Source organism: Saimiri boliviensis, chromosome 13 (assembly GCF_048565385.1).
Source record: "Saimiri boliviensis isolate mSaiBol1 chromosome 13, mSaiBol1.pri, whole genome shotgun sequence".
Lineage (NCBI taxonomy): Eukaryota > Metazoa > Chordata > Mammalia > Primates > Cebidae > Saimiri > Saimiri boliviensis.
The window spans coordinates 86,734,808-86,752,409 of NC_133461.1; the positions used below are offsets into that span (position 1 = coordinate 86,734,808).

A 17,602-nucleotide genomic window follows, 5' to 3' on the forward strand; every position below is an offset into this window, starting at 1 on the left:
GTGGTTTCTAAACATAAGAAACAAATAAAGCAGTAAAATAAAACTGTAAGTAAGTAGAAAAGATAATAGTAGTAGTAAATGGTAAAAATGATCTCTAAGTATCCTTCTAAATTTAAGGTGTTATGGTCTATAAATATATCTTTGAGTACTGACTTCATCAAATAGGGCTTTTTTATTACAAAGGATAGAAAACTACTTCAGCTACCTTAATAACAAGAAAATTTATTAAAGAACAGAGGTATTCCATTGAATGCAAAGGCAAAAATGTGTCTCAAAATTTACATGTTGCTGTCTGTCCCTGTCTCCCAGACATTACCTTCAGATACAAACACATACATTTGTATTATCTCAATCTTAAAAATTATCATGAAAGAGAATCTGGTCCAGCTTGGCTCAACATCTGGTCCTGGACTTAAAAAGTTTGGCCAAGGAAATAGAAGAGGCAATACAATGGTGATGAGAAAAGAGGCATTGGTTCTGAGTGAAGAGTACTTGCAGACACCTCAATGAGTAGCTACTGCAATAACACATGTTAAATTTAAAGTTCATGATTTTAAAATATGTAAATAGACTTACATGTACAAAAGGGCTCAAAAAAGGGATAAAAAACTACTTCAGCTACCTTAAAAACATGAAAATTTAGTGTTATATCTGAGAGTGAAATAAATGGGACTTCCACTTTCTATTTTACACATTTCTACATTGTTTTAATATTTATTACATATATGTATTACTTGTATAATGAAATATTTATCCTCAAAAATGATCTTTATGCATGCTGTTTAATATGTATGCAAAACCATGCTTTTTAAAAGCTCTTGCTTAAAGAAATTATAACTAATAAAGAAAGAAAAATTGGATAGTTCTTTCTATCAAATAACTACCATTAAATATGATAACTGCATTGGATAAGACAAATGTAAAATAAATCTATTAATTTAGATTCTGTAATAATGCTGAGTGTAGAAACAAGCTGAGTAAGATAGTGATTATCTATTTTGTAAAATTCCAGGATTTTAGTCATACTTTCATATATGAAAGTCTTTGCCTTTCATATAAAAGTGAACCAAAATTCAGAATTCTATCAACATCTGGGACTAGCATACTAGGAACAAATGACTAAATTTCATCCCAGTGAACTATGTGCCTCATTACATGTACCTTTTTTTCAATGTAACTCAGTGGGAAAAAATAAAACCTGAGTTTCTTTTTGAAGAAAAAAAAAAAAAAGTTCAGCCAGATGCAGTGGCTCATGCCTATAATTGTACCACTTTGGGAGGCCAAGACCAGCAGATCGCTTGAACCCAGAAGTTCAAGACCAGCCTGAGCAACATGGCAAGACGCGTCTCTACAAAATACACAAAAATTCGCTGAGCGTGGTGGTATGTGCCTGTACTCCCAGCCACTCAGGAGGCTGAAGTGGGAAGATCACCTGAGTCAAGGAGGTCGAGGCTGCTGTGAGCATGATCATGCCACTGCACTCTGGCCTGACTGACAGAGTGAGGCCCCATCTCAACAAAACCCACAATTTTTAATAAAAATAAAAATTTTTTAAAGTTCAGAAAAATAAAGTTCTCTATTAGGTCTGCAATGGCACTATGCCATAGTGAGGGTTAAGAACACAGCTGTAGTTCAGAGCCTGGATTCTGGGACCAGACTGCACAGGTTAGAATCCCAGTTCTGCTGCCATCATTTCTGGGACCCCAGCAACTCCTCTATCTCTCTGAGCTTCCATTTCCTTGCCTGTAAATCAGGAGACAATATTAGAGTACCTACCTCATGGCTGTTAGGACAAAACAAGCCTATGCACATAATTTTTAAAGAGATATTAAAACATATTTAATTACCAACTCAAAAATAAGTCCATGTGAATAAAATTACTGAGTTTCACATGGGAGAGTTCTTCGATATGTGATTTAATGAGTTAAACATATCTCCTTCAATCTTTATGGACAAACTTTGGCATTACATTTTATAACAAAAAAAAAGAATCTTCCAATTCAATTTTGCTTCTATTGTCAAGTTTTCTTATAAATATAGAAAATCAAGATTATTTCTAAAAAGGCACATCACATCTGCAGTAACTTGGGTATAGATTACTCTGCTATGCATGTGTGTATATATACATAGAGAGAGAGAGAGAGAGAGAGAGAGAGAGAGAGCAGATTTTTATATCCCAGATCAATTTTATCATTTTTACAATGAACAAAGTTAATCCAGGATACAATATACTTATAAAATCAGAATTACCTGATTTATAACAATTTATTACAAGATAAGACAGGCATTGGAATAAATATAAGATTGGCTATAACAAAGCATCTTTCTTTCTACCTGGAAACTTTACAGTATAATGACTAAAAGTTCTGTCCCAGGAATCAGATAAACCTCAGTTTTAGAATACCGTTCAATCCTTAGTAACTGTCTGACCTTGAGCAAGTTACTTTACCACTGCTAATCTTAATTTCCTCTTTCATAAAACACTACCTAACACAGTGAATTGCTGTTACAATTAAATATGACAATATATATAAAAACAGCTTGGCTCTTGGCACATAACAAGAACTCAATAAACACCCTCTCTATCTTAATCTGGATCCTTTCATCTGTCTTTCAAAAATAGATACACAGAAAAAGAAGATCTGTTGGATTGAAACAAAGATAAGCTGATAATAGCCCTAGGAACAATAAATTCATTTATGCCACACCAAACTGCTATATTATGCTTCCTTTTATTTAGGGGTAGATAACTTTTTCTAAACTTGACTGGATTCAGCTAAACGGAATGCCCATAAGGAATAAAGTAAAGTAGGTATCTCTACAATCTGATGAGGTAAATTTATAATGGGATCATAAAACTTTCATAACCCTAAGGGACAATGACCACATGTAAAAGGTGCTTCCCAATCTGTTTATGAGGGACAAGAAACGACAAACAGCAGAAACACTTCACCTGGCTTTGTGAATCCTTCCCTAAATTGCTAACTCTACCTCCTCTCTCTCAAGGCCTAGTGGACTTACTAGTATTCCAGATAAATTTCTTATTGTGTAAAACATTAATTCATATACATATATGTTTTAGACAAGGTCTTTCTCTGTGGCCCAGGCTGGAGTCCAGTGGCATAATGTGATCTCAGCTCACTGCAACCTCTGTATCTCTGGCTCAGGTGATCCTGCCACCTAAGCCTCCTGAGCAGCTGGGACTACAGGCATGCACCACAATGCCCAGCTAATTTTTATATTTTTAGTAAAGATGGAGTTTCTCCATGTTGCCCAGCCTGGCAATTAACATTTTAATATCACTATTTATAAGGTTTAAAGTTAGATTTTTTTTTTTTTTTTGAGACGGAGTTTCGCTCTCGTTACCCAGGCTGGAGTGCAATGGCGCGATCTCGGCTCACCGCAACCTCCGCCTCCTGGGCTCAGGCAATTCTCTTGCCTCAGCTTCCTGAGTAGCTCGGATTACAGGCATGTGCCACCATGCCCAGCTAATTTTTTGTATTTTTAGTAGAGACGGGGTTTCACCATATTGACCAGGATGGTCTCGATCTCTCAACCTCGTAATCCACCCGCCTCGGCCTCCCAAAGTGCTGGGATTACAGGCTTGAGCCACCGCGCCCGGCCTAAAGTTAGATATTTTAAAACATCCTTCCTCCCAAGGAAAACAGGATTAAACCTGTACTGTAATAGTAATAATCTGATTCTGCTTTGAATTTTAGTCTCCTAAGAAAGTATATCATTACTATGATTTTCCTATGTCTCTGACAACTGATCCAACAGACTGAAATGCCAATATTCTGTTCTACTTTAAATCTGAAGGACACAAGAATATAGCTTAAAGAATTTTCATTCCTTGGGAAAGTTAAATTATTTAGTTACAAGCAAATAATTTTTTAAAAAAAAAGTTTCTCTCAGTTAAATTATTTAGTTAAAAGCAAATAATTAAAAAAATAAACCAAGTTTTGTGATTCTATGGGATTTGACACATTATCCTATTATCAACTGTTCTGAATAACAGTATTGAATCACATATTTTACTTCCTACCTCAACTTTTCCCCCATGTTGAAAAAAAGACCACCTTTTTCTTTTTCTTCTTCTTTTTTTTTTTTTTTGAGACGGAGTTTCGCTCTTGTTACCCAGGCTGGAGTGCAATGGCACAATCTTGGCTCACCGCAACCTCCGCCTCCTGGGCTCAGGCAATTCTCCTGCCTCAGCCTCCTGAGTAGCTGGGATTACAGGCACGTGCCACCATGCCCAGCTAAATTTTTTGTATTTTTAGTAGAGGCGGGGTTTCACCATGTTGACCGGGGTGGTCTCGATCTCTTGACCTCGTGATCCACCCACCTCGGCCTCCCAAAGTGCTGGGGTTACAGGCTTGAGCCACCGCGCCCGGCCACCTTTTTCTTTTAACATTTGCCCTTTTCCTTGTCTCATTCCTAGTGGGTTACAATTTTCAGAAACAGCAACTATGACGTCCCTTGGCTCGAAAGAAGGCTGTTTACCCATGAGTAATCTACTTTAAAAAATATTAATCATTGTTCACACCCCTTCAATTTTATCAGGATTTAATACACTTCATATTTGGTTACAGCAAATCACAATACCCCTGGCTATTTGTAGGGAAAATGTTTAAGTTACATTAATGATTCTCCATAATCCTATATGCAATATATCCACTGACTAGTTTAAAAGATTTTAAACTACAATGGGGAAAAAAAGAGCTTCATGTCTTACCAAATCACAGTTCAAGTTTACAAAATTATAAAGGATACTAAACAGAATGTAACACAAATTCACACTGATGGTAACAAAGAGTAATGCCAGTCCTTCACTTAGCTTTCACTGAGTGTCCACTTTGTGTCAGAATACAAAAACAGTCTTGTGTGGCAACCTTACTGTTGCCAAACAAGAAAAAGGCAAGTAGAAAGAAATAAGTATTTACTGGGGCTCTACTTGTTTTTGCTATATTCTTTCATTTAACTTCCCCTAACAATTTTATGCAGTAGAGCCGATGTCCATTTTATAATTGAGAAACTGAAGCTCAAAGCGAATGTGTAAAATCAGTTTGTATGTGATCAACTCAATTCATACTTCATTCTAAAGCCAAGCACTTGCTATCTTATCATTGTACACAAATGAAAGCTAAAATTACCCCAGAACTATAACTTTATGTGTATGATATATTCTTAAATGAAGTTTACTACATGAAGGGAACCTTCAGTTCTCAATCAAGAAAACATTTCCATTACAACAACTTTCTATCAGCTCTACAGACTATGGTAACAACTGATTACCTGACACTTTACCAGTGAACCATTTTCTCCTTCTTCACTGGTGAAATGGTAGGCAATCTGAATCATCTGCCTCATAAATAGGACATAAATATAGTGACACTGCTTGGCTAAGTACTTTGAGATGCCTCAAAGGAAAACCCTTTACAATATTACGTATCCATTAGCCACAACAGTTTTTGATAAATTTACCACTATCACCTTATTTTTTCTTCTCCCTCCCTATCTCTGCTTCTCAACTCCTAAGAAGGGCTATTCATCGGTTTAATCTGTAAGTTAACAAGAAATAAAGTTTGACTATCCTTTGTAGAAAATCCATTATAACCAAAAGTTAATGTATGATCAGAATCAACATTCAACTGTGCATCCTAATGAAGAATAAGCAGTTACTTGACAAATGGCAGATAATCTAAACATAGTTTGTTTATGACCACAAAATGTGTTTGATATTTGTATATGAATATTGAAGTGTCTGACATACTGCAAATTCACATTACCTTAAAATAAGAATCTCAAGCTATTGCCTAATCAAAAAGTAGAAAATTACTCAGCTTCCTTATCCATTAACACAGACTAATACAAAAAAAGTCAGACAGAACCAAGCCATCTTCCTGTGAATTGCTTTATCACTTCATATACGTTTCTTGAGTATAAAATTAGACGTCAGTGACAGACAATAAGAATAAGGTATGAAAGTGAACAAGATTATTGTTAGTTCCTACCACAAAGAACTAGCAATCTATCAATGCAGAACATGCTTACCTGATTCAGTTTAAGAAACTGGCACCAATCCTGTGCCATTCCAAGTTCCAGGATATTAACTTCATCAAAGGACAAGTAAGCATGGAAGTGGTCCAATATTTTTTTAAATTAAAGCAGAGTTTGTAAAAGGAAAGGGAACATATCTTTCTAAATAGCAGACATACAAAATGAAGTTACAAGGAATTTACTAGAGAGACGTTACTTTAGCAGTGAATTAAACTTGATTTAAATGTGTTGTATTAGAAATAAACATACTCAGTGGACAGAGAACTACTCTACTTCTAGATGCCAACAAGAACTGGAAGCTTACACTATACTAGAACTATAAAGACCAGTCTTTGAGTCTTTAATCTGTTTGCATTTCCCGTCTCCTAATACTGGGAATATGAAAAGCTATGAGAATTCTACTAAAGTCAGTAAGATGAAGAAATAGCTAAAAGAACATCTGTGAGTCTTTTGATCCTCAAATAACAGACAATGTTCACAATGATAACAGAACACATTTAAAAAAACACAAACCAATAAAACACTTAAGTACTGGGAATTAATAAGTCTTCATCTGTGTTTTCAGGCAACAAGCTATTAAAAATGGCCTAATTCCCTCAATTTTGGAAACATACTTACAAATAGTAGGGGCAAACAATGTCATCTCAGAAATAACTGTGCATATTTTAGATAATTATTTTCTAATTAGTGAAAATACTGTTAAATCTTAAAATGAGTCACATAACATTCAATTTTTCATATGGAATAGCTGATTATTTCATTTTAATCTTTACAAATGTATCCTAAGCAAATTGTTAGAAAGCACTTGAGCAGCAACCATCAGACCAAAAACTGCTTTCCTGAATTTCCACAATGTAATTGAAATGATAATGTTATTTCTCTATACACGGCTTTTGACTTAAGAATAACTGTCAAGCAGAAATCTTCTTATTCCAGTGCTGGTGAAACACCAAATACTTCTGCTATTTTAACTGATAAATTAGACTTCACCAAACTTAAAAACCTTTGCCTGTACAAAGATACCATTAAGAAAATGAAAAGCAAAGCAAAGATTGGGAGATAGCATTCACAATACACACATACAACAAAGAGCCATTGTTAACAGCACAAAAATAATTCTCACAAATCAGTAACAGCAAAAAATAAAAATAAAACCAAATACAGTCAAAAGATACGAACACTTCACAAAAATATACATGAATGGCCACTGTAATGAAAATATCGCCAACATGCTCAGCCATCAGGGAAATCCAGCTTCTTTTACAGTCCAATATGCACTTATCCTTCCACCCAGCAATCCCACTCTCAGAGATCCATCCAAGAGAAATGAAAAAATATGTCCAGACCAAGACATACATTAAGCATTGTAACAGCTACAAACTACAAACAAGGGGAAACAACCACCAAATGTGCTACATCCATATAGTGAAACACTATACAACAACAAAAAGGAACTACTAATATGCACACATAATACAAACTGGCAAACGTTTAGCCGAATGGACCTGGCGGGGAAAGAAGACAATTCAAGTAACTAGAATTCACACATGAAAGGCAGTAAATTACTACTAAGCTTACAGAAATAAAAGATTTTAAAGGAATATTATGAACTGAATGAGAAAATTGGATGGCCACATGCAAAGGCATGAAGTTGGACACTTTCTCTCACATAATATCCAAATATCAATTCCAAATGCATCAGACCTAAATACATTTAAGTTATCACTCCTAAATGAAAACAGAGTTAAATCATGACCTAGGATTTGGCAATGGATTATCAGATAGGACATCAAAGCACAGGCAACAAAAGGAAAAACAGACTTTTTGATGTTTACCATTAATCAAATCACCAAAATGTAAAACTTTCGTGCTTCAAAGGACAATATTAAGAAAGTGAAAAGAAAACAGAATGGGAGGAAATATTTGCAAATCATTTAGTAAGGAACTTTCATCTTTTATAACTCAATAATGAAAGGACAGCCAATTTAATAACGGACAAAGACATGAATAGACATGTCCCCCCAAAACACATACAGATGGCAAGCATGCACGTGAAAAGATGCTCAACATTATTACTCATCAGCCAAATGAAATTAAAACCACACTGTGGTTCTGGCACAGAGTAGGCATTTTACTCAAAGCAGGCACAGAGATATATTACGCCAGGTATATGATGCAAAATAAGGCAGAGAAGGTTCCTGTGTTCAGGCACTAAGTTGGGAAGAGTATGCAAATGGCAAACAAACAAGTAAATGTAATATTAAACAAGGATATAATTCCAGGTAATAAGTCCTATGGTATAAATTAAAACATGATAAAAGAGTAATCAAACAGGACAGGGCAAGACATTATGACAGCTTTGTCAGGGCACAACTCAGAAGAATTAACATTATTAGTAAAACTCCTGGGGAAAGAGCACCCCAGCCAAAAGGAATACGTCCCTAATGAAGAGCAAGTTTGGTACACTGCAGAGACAAAAAGGCCATTGTAGCTGGAAGGTGGAGAGAAAGAGAGACAGGGACATGAGGATGAAGTCCATGATGCAGGTGGGAGCCAGACCACGAAAGGCCCTGATGATGAGTCTGGGTGTTATTTATGTATACCTGGAATTCTATGGAGCATTTTTAAGCAGGCACATAGTGAGATCTAATCATGGCCAGCTTCATGAACACACAACTACGCAGTTGCACGGGGCCCCTGAGCTCTTCTGTCACCATTTTAAATTCTTAACAATCTTATCTCTTAACTTGGATTTTGCATGCAACATTCAATGGGACAATGAATGGAGCACACACATGAACAGAGGAGACATGTTGGATGGCAGTATATGCACACAGAATAAACTAAGAAGTGTTTCTAGACAGCTATAGAAAGGTATCATCAGAAGACTTCTCTCAGAGTATGAAGGCTTCCTTTGAAGGTACAATGAGATGATTCAAAGATTATTAACAGCAATCAATTTTCAAAGGGATCCAAAATCAAAATCAAGCTCATATTTACTTTCTTCTCTTCCTCCCAGCCCCACTATATCAATTTACTCTCAGTTGTAGATACCTCTCTGGGAGTGGCACCTATGTATATTGGTGAGGCCCAGCGGCCAAACGCATGCTAGAAAAATTAGCTCTGAGACCAAAGCTGATTAAGGGTCAACATCTAACTCAAGGTGGAGCATCAGATTCTTTCTGTCTCGAGGTTAGAAACAAGAGTGAACCTCAAGCCAAGACACATCAATTTTAAGGGAGGATTCTAATGAAAAGGTTCATATAGCTCTGCTGCTGAAGTCCTTGGAGCTAGCTTGGTTTTTCACTTCAAAATTCTTGGTTTTCCTGAATGGTGCGTTTCTGCCTCCAACTTTACATTCAGTATTTACTATAACTCCAAATATTTATATGACCCTTTACAAGGGACCTCTAGTTTATAAACAATACCTTTCTTTAGCTAACTCCACTACTAGGCTCTAGACCTTCCTAGTCTAGCTGATCCTGCTGCTACCCTTGGCCCAGAATTTACGTCCTGCTTCCAGTATCCTAGTTTCTGATTAAATTTATTCAATTGAAAGTAGATTATTATTTCCTTTATACGGGTTTCAAAGCTTCTCAATGAGCAAAATCTCTAACCATAGAATTTTTCTCATGTCAATAGGTTCAGTGGGAGCCGGGAAATAATTCTGTTTTCAGTCACAAATACTAATAGGACAAATTTCCATACCAGTAGAGTCTATCATATATACAGTTATCTATGACAATAATATCCATGACGTACTGAATGTTATCATCTTTTCCCCACTCCTATTAACCCATTTACCAAACCCTCTCAACTTGGATAAGCTTCTTCTTCCTAGTCTAATGTGAAATAAGGCTGTGGGATTTCAATAGCACCTTTCCTTTGTTTTCTTGGTCACTAAAAAAATATAGGCCAAGCAGCTAATTAGGGACTAAATGTTCTCAAAGCACTTCATACAGGAAACCTGTATAATGGCTACTTGTTTCAGACACAGATTCAACAGAAGCATTGACATTACAGATGTGCCCAAAGTCATGGGAGTTAAAAGGCAGAAAAGAAAAAAATCTGGGGGCCCTATGGTGTTCAGTTCAAACTAAAATGTTTAATCATGCCTCATACTGCAGACAATATAATTCTCATTTTTAGATATAAGAAACAATTTGGTTGTCAAGTTACATGTTTTTCAAACATTTTCTATGTGGCACCTGATGACAAAGATTACAAAGAAAATGTTCATTCTAAACAAATGTATAAGGACAAGAACTTTCCACACTTAACACAAAATTTATTTTTTTAAAGTTTCTTAGTAAGATACTTTACCCTAAATCTCAAAATACTTCAAAAAAAAAAAAAAAAAATGAGTCCATTACATTATCTGCTTTTTTATAATTATTTTAAGAATACTTACAAGTATTATTCTTGTCTATTTGCCAACCTAAAGAACTGCTATTTATCCTAAGTGACTAAAACTATAAGCATTTCCAAGAAGGCAGTTTTATCTGTATTGAAAACATTCTACTACTCTTTTCAGAAGATGCTAACTCTAGATAAATTTTGCTAAACTGTTATAAGACATTTTTATAATATATTAGTTTGCTATTGCTACTCTAACAAATTATAACAAATCCAGTGGTTTAAAACAATAAGAACAAATTTATTATCCTACAGTTCTAGAGATCCTAAATCTGACACAAATCTCACTGGGCTAAAATCAAGGTATCAGCATGGCTGAATTTCTTACTGTCAACTTTCAGGAAAACTCACTTCCTTGCCTTTTCTATCTTCTTGGGGCTGTCCCCATTCCTTGGGTCACGGAACCCTTTCTCTCTTTTCAAAGCCAGCAACAGTGGATTGAATCCTTCTGAAATTATAAAATCTGACTTTCTCTCTGCCTCCCTCTTCTACTTCTAAGGAATCTGGGATTACTTCGAGTCCACCCAGACAATCCATGAAAATCTCCTCATCTCAAATGAACTGGTTAGCAACTGTCACTCCATCTGTAACCTTAATTTCTGTTTGCCATGTAAAGTCACATTCCTAGGTTCCAAGAATTAAGATGTGAACATCTTTCAATCATTTTTGGCCTACCACATACAGCATGTTACTTTAAAAAAAAAAAAGTAAAGCATAACATTATATTTAAACGGTGCTTGCTAATGGGAGATCCAACAGTAGTCTCCAGGTACTGGGACTCCTATTTCATTGCCCTTTGCAGCAGACCACAGTGGCCCTCAATAACTCTAAGAGGAGCAAAGTCTTCAGTCTTCCCTATTACTGATAATTCCATATCTTACCAGCCCATAACTTAAGTCACTTGGATTATTTACCACCTAACTTTACACACACACATGTACACGCACACACACACATATTTTAGATATAAATTATACAGTCTATAATTTAAATATAAGTTCATTCTATAATACTAGCTGCTTTAACTTTTTTTCTGAACCAGGATCTTATCTGGGCTGATATATTACATTTAATTGAATGAACTTGAGTTTTATCTAGTTGAATAATCACAAGCTAAGTTATGTCCTCTGGCAAAAGAGGGGGAAGAAGAGATAAAGCATAATTTTATTTCTGCTCTCTCTCAGCAGAATCACAAAATATAATTTTATAACAAGGAGTCCCTAAAGTATAAATAATGAGGAAAAAAAACTAGCAGAAATCCTATTATATGTTATATAATTAATTGAAGTTCTTAATTGGGATGGGAAAAATGGGAATTACGGCAAGTTGCTTTTATTAGTTCATTTAGATAACCAACTTTAATTATGGTATTAAATGATACTATCTTTATATAGTCAGCTTAATCTCCCCTAAGAAGCCAATTTGCTTAAGGACTTTTTAGAAAAATACCATCAGATCTCTATTGTTTCTGGCACTTTCAGTAAATATAAAAGTATCTAGAACAATATAATATAATACAAGACAATTATTTGTAATCATGTTATTTCATAACAACAATAAAAGTAGTTGCCAACTACTGAGCATACACTTTATAATTATATCTAATATACAGATATTGTACAAGGGTGCTTCACTTATCTCATCTAATCCTCTGAACAACTGTATGACACATAGCTATTACCCTCATTCCCATTTTAATACCAAAAAAAGTAAGTAATTCACTCAAGGACCAGGTCTCTTTGACTCTAACCACTATTACATGATCCCATTCAGCCTAGAAAACAGAATTATTTTTTTTAATTCCTAATTGTTAAGATTTTAAATACCAGTTTGAATTTTGGGCTCCCAAGAAAGATACTCAGGAGGATCCTCTCAGTCTCTGCATATGAGACTAATGAAACCAAGAACTGTTTGAAAGTATAGAGAAAGAAAGAAAGTTGCAGAAGCTTTTTTTCTCTAATACAATATCACTTGCTTGATTCAGCCTTTCTTACTCCCAAAAGGCTGCAGAACTGCTCTTTATCAAGGAAATTACAACTTAAATCTTTTCTTCCAGCAGTCTTTAGAAGGTATTTCATTGTCTTCAAGCTTTCAATGTTGTAAATGAAAAGTCCTTTGCCTAACTTTTTTTCCCTGTACAGGCAACTTATTCCTTCTTTCTGGAAAAGTGCAACACATATCTTACTCAGTTTATCTTTTCTCATCAATCCCATATGGAACTCCTTGAGCCTTTTCAGTCTCAAGATAGGTTTGCCTTACTTATCAATTGTTTAATTATTACTGATCTCTTCTATCAGACCTTTTTTCCCTGCCTCTGAAACTCCTATCACATGTAAGGTTTAAAATAACATTGATATTCCTCAATTTTTTTAACCTTTTTTTCATGATTTCTATGTTTTAACATTTTTCTCTGTATAACACACATGTAAGCTTCTAGGCTACTAACATGGTCTTTAATTCATCTACTGAATTGTTTCCTCTGAAAAAAAATTAAGTAATGGATTTTTGTGTGTGTGTTTTTGTTTTAATTTTTGGCCCCAGGATATCTCTTCCCCACTTTATACTTTAATTTCCCTGAGGGAGATATATATTTTATTTATCTGACTCCTTCAGCAGTCCTGGATATGTATTCTGATTGTTGTTTTAATCATCCCTTCTGGCTGAAATAGGCTGTTATTTTTCACTTGGCTTGCTGGGTTTCATGTCTAGATGTTGAGGTATTCCACAGTGAGAATCTCACATGTGTCAGAACACCATACAGCTCTGTTATCTTTAGAATGATTTGCTGCGGAAGCCAGCAAGCTGTCTCCTCCCTACTGAGAGGTACCTGGAAGAGACCTCCAAAAGGAACATACTCTGTCTCCTTCACCCTTGAGAACTGTAGGGAATAAAGAGAGATGGGAGTGTGGTATACATGTAAACTGTGTAAGAGCAGTGAGACTTAAATAAAGATTTCAGAGATGTATCAGTTTAGAAGCCCCATTCTGCAACTTCCATTTAGCAACCTTCTCAAGATCTCTGTTATCAATTATACTCATTTGCAAGTAACAGAAACCAATGTCAGTCTTAGACTGAAATGACAGGAGAGAGGACCAACCTTAGAAAACACATAAAAAGTTATAGGGCAAGGAGTAGGAAGCACAACTGTCTTTTAGTAGGAAACATTATCACCAAGCCACTGCCCACACTGAAGCAAAAACCTGCTGCTATAAATGATTCCTTACTATTGCTACGACTCTGTATTCAAAATTCTACATTATAGAATGAAGGCGTGTGATTGGACAAACCAAGGCTATCCCTGACTGCCAAGAAGTAGAAGGAAGGAAGATCTGATGCTACCAGTTTCTGTATTCCCCTCAGTAAGAAGTGCCCAAATCCTTATCCTTTTAAAGGATAAGGTTTAAAATCTCCAAAATCAGAAAAAGAATTGGATACTAGTTAGCCAAAAAGAAAAAAACGAAAAAAATCACAAATGTCCATTGTGACTCCCAGATCTTATACAGACTCTATGAAAGGTATGCTCATAATTTGCTTTTAAAATGAAGTTCTCAAGGACTAACAGTCTCAAAGAAATCATATAGGCTAAGTGCAATGGCTCACGCCTGTAATCCCAGCACTTTGGGAGGCCAAGGCAGGAGGATCACAAGATCAAGAGATCGAGACCATCCTGGCCAACATGGTAAAACCCCATCTCTACTAAAAATACAAAAATTAACTAGGTGTGGTGGTGCGCACCTGTAGTCCCACTTAGGAGGCTGAGGCAGGAGAATCGCTTCAACCTGGGAGGCAGAGGCTACAGTGTGCCACGACCACACCACTGCACTCCAACCTGATGACGGAGAGAGACTCTGTCTCTCTCTCTCTCTCTGAGAGAGAGAGAGAGAGAAAGCATATATTCAGAAAAGGAATTTATTTTAGTGTTTTTGGAGACTACATTCAAGGGGTAGAGAGAAGCAGAGACGAAAAATTTCTAAAGGCAGAAAATAATGTTGATTTCTGAAATAAATTCAATTTAACATTGCAGTATAACAATTGTGATCAACATTTCCAAGATCTCTGTCTTAAGTAGTTGGTTTAACTATACATGCATTTATAGTTCATTTTTAAAATAATCTGTTTGAATTTTCTTCTTTTTGATGGTAGTTAAGTACACTACAAAAGAAACACATGGGTTCAAGATTTCTAAACGGATATTTTAAAAAAATGTCAATAAAGGACAAACAGGAGAAATGAGAATTCTACACAACACAGTAGCATAATTCAGGCTGAGATTTTAGCACTGACAATAATAATAGTAATATGATGGCAATTAACATTCACTGAATGTGCACTATACCTGGTACTCTTCTAAATACTTTATATGTATTAGCTTATCGTCTCAGGAACACTGTGAAGAACAGAAGTCCTATTTTACATATAATAAAAGACAGAAATCAACAAAGTGGCCCATGGCCTCACCCATCTGGAAACTGGTGGGGTTAGTGCATAAGCCCAGAGCACATGCTCTACAGCAACCTGACCTGATATCTCCTTTAAGCTGGTGGTAATGTGGTTTGGCTGGGCTCTAGATTACTATAAAATGTATTTGCTATTCTAGCCTACATATAGAGATATAATTAATCTTTATAAAAATCAGGCCAGTATTTATTTCATCATCTAGGCAAAAAGCTTTTAAAAATCAATTTTGTATACTAATCTCTCAAAAACTATTAGATTCCAGCAAAAGAAAAAACAAACAAACAAACAAGAAAACAAGGCTTCCAATTTTTTTATCCAGCTGTCCCAAAGAAGAACTCTACCTTACAGAGAAAAACCTCAGAATTCCTTAACCATATTCAAATCCAGACAGTAAGATATATAAGCTATTAGAGGTTTTGGTGAACCTGAGAATAAATCTCCTAAGAGGTTTCTGAAAGCTAATTAAGTATACCAGGGGTTTATAACCAATTTTGACTCCCATATTAACTATGATATATACTTTAATAGCAACTATATCCTCATTTATATTTTGAATATAGTTTCAAAGGTGCCCTACCCCTTCCCCCAACTTTTACAAAGCACAAGAACCTAATCAGAACAAGACAATATGTGCTAAAGCCTACTGAGAACTGAGGAAGTAGAGTGCTGCAGGGATCCATTCATTAAAAATTCAAGACCTATATCTAGTCCTTTATTTCAACAGAACCTAGATAAAAAGAGCATTTGCATTATAGACTTCTGAAAGAGGGATTAAGAGGAGAAGGAGAGAAATACTAATTTCAGTAAAATATTCAAAGGACTGATAAAATGAAAACTTCAGAGGTAGAGGCAGGAAAGCAACACTGAAGCCTGGAAAGGATAATATTTTAAGAAAGTGAGAAAAGTATAAAATTCTGACTAATGACAGAAAAATCCAATGGCTAAGACAACAAGGTGAGGCAAGAAGGAGTGACAACAGGGACGGTGAAAGTCTAGAAGACTAGGTAGGAAATACATTTCAAGTTCAATAATAGTTATCACTTAAAAAAGCAAGTAACATAAGAGGCTTTGTGGTCAGAGAGAGGATATTAAAAGTTGAAGCTTCTCAAGGTAGTCTTATGTAATGACTTAGTCCAGGATGTGGTTATGTTAGTGAGAGACTCAGGAGGAAACGGGAGAGTCAATTGAAACTGGAAGATGTCAAGAAACTGAAAGGACAGGATATTCGAAGGTCATGTTAGTGGATGCTGAAGAAACAAAGGATAATGATAGAGAATGTGATTTTTAAAAAAATAGATGCCAGGCACTGCAATAACTTGAGGAATATTAAAAAAACATATTAGAAGCTGGAATAGATGGTTATGAGGGAATAAAATTAATCATTATTAAGCAACACCACTATATCTTTCAGAATGACATATATATTTTAATTGCATCATTAAAAAGCTGATTATGATGAAATGGATGACATCTAGGAAGACAGTTACGTAAATCAACCTGTCATGGCTGTACAAACATCCACCATCTCAAGTATCAAGAAACAGATGATATACTCAAGAAATTATACTTATCCTCTGGAAGCTTACCTTAGATTTCAAAATAAAAAAATTGTACACAGCAAAGCAAAGTTCCAATATATATATACACACACACACACATGCACACACACACACATACACACACATCATATTAGAGAACAAAATGCTGATTGAATACAGCTTCATATCATCTAGATAACTAAAATGAAAAGTCCAATTTGTTTGAAATTGCTTTTTCTCTAGACTATGGCTCATGTTGAAAAATTTGAAAACATGACTGTATTCAAAACACTCACTCAAAACCCTGTATAAGGAGGGACTACTGTACTAGATGACTTTCCTTGAATCAAACTCAAGTGTTCTAACGTCATCCAACTCCGTAGAATTTGTACTTTATAATGGCTCTCGTTGATGGCAGGATAGAATATGTCCAGTCTTCTAAAGAGACTGTAAATTAACTAAATTCGACAACAGTAATCCATCAAAACTGGGTTCCATGCCAGTTGGCATTTGACTGTATTTGCAAAGTTAATGTTGTGAATCTTCCCCTAGGTAACTTTAGATTACCATCTCTCTACTTACCTTTGAAAAAAACTGCTTCTAAAAGAAACAATAAACCCTTGCCTATTCTGAGGGAACACTATTTATACCACACACACACACACACAAAAACCATAAGAATAAACCTAATGATACTTACCAATGCACACATCAATTTTCCCTTTAATAGCAGCTTCATGCAGAGGCGTATAGTTCCAGTTATCCCTGGCATTTGGATCAGCTCCTTGGCACAATAACAGACTTACAACCTCAGCATGGCCAAAAGAACAGGCGTTATGAAGTGGGATGAGACCTCCATCATCACGAGCATGGACATTAGCACCCATCTGTAGTAAGTGTTCTACAACATCCTTCCTTCCAAAACCTAAAAGGAAAGGGGAAAAATGTCATGTATATATATTTGATTTTGTAAAAAGAACCATTAGAATATCTGTAACAATATCAACAAGTATGAGCAACTCAAGTATTGCAATCTATAGTAAATGGAGTAAAACAAAACAAAAGAAATATTAGCTTCACTCAAACTAACTCATTTCACACAATTTAGAACTAAGGAAGCTCTTCCTTTA

General features: G+C 35.4%; 1 protein-coding gene across 4 annotated transcripts in view; it reads right to left on the reverse strand.

The window, feature by feature from the left end:
* Positions 1-17,602, reverse strand: part of TNKS (tankyrase) — a 196,608-nt gene that overhangs the window by 154,067 nt on the left and 24,939 nt on the right. For all 4 annotated transcript variants that reach the window (XM_074383914.1, XM_074383913.1, XM_074383912.1 and 1 more), the window contains exon 2: positions 17,173-17,397. In XM_074383914.1, the coding sequence (XP_074240015.1) occupies positions 17,173-17,397 (225 nt within the window). The remainder of the gene's footprint in view (positions 1-17,172; positions 17,398-17,602) is intronic.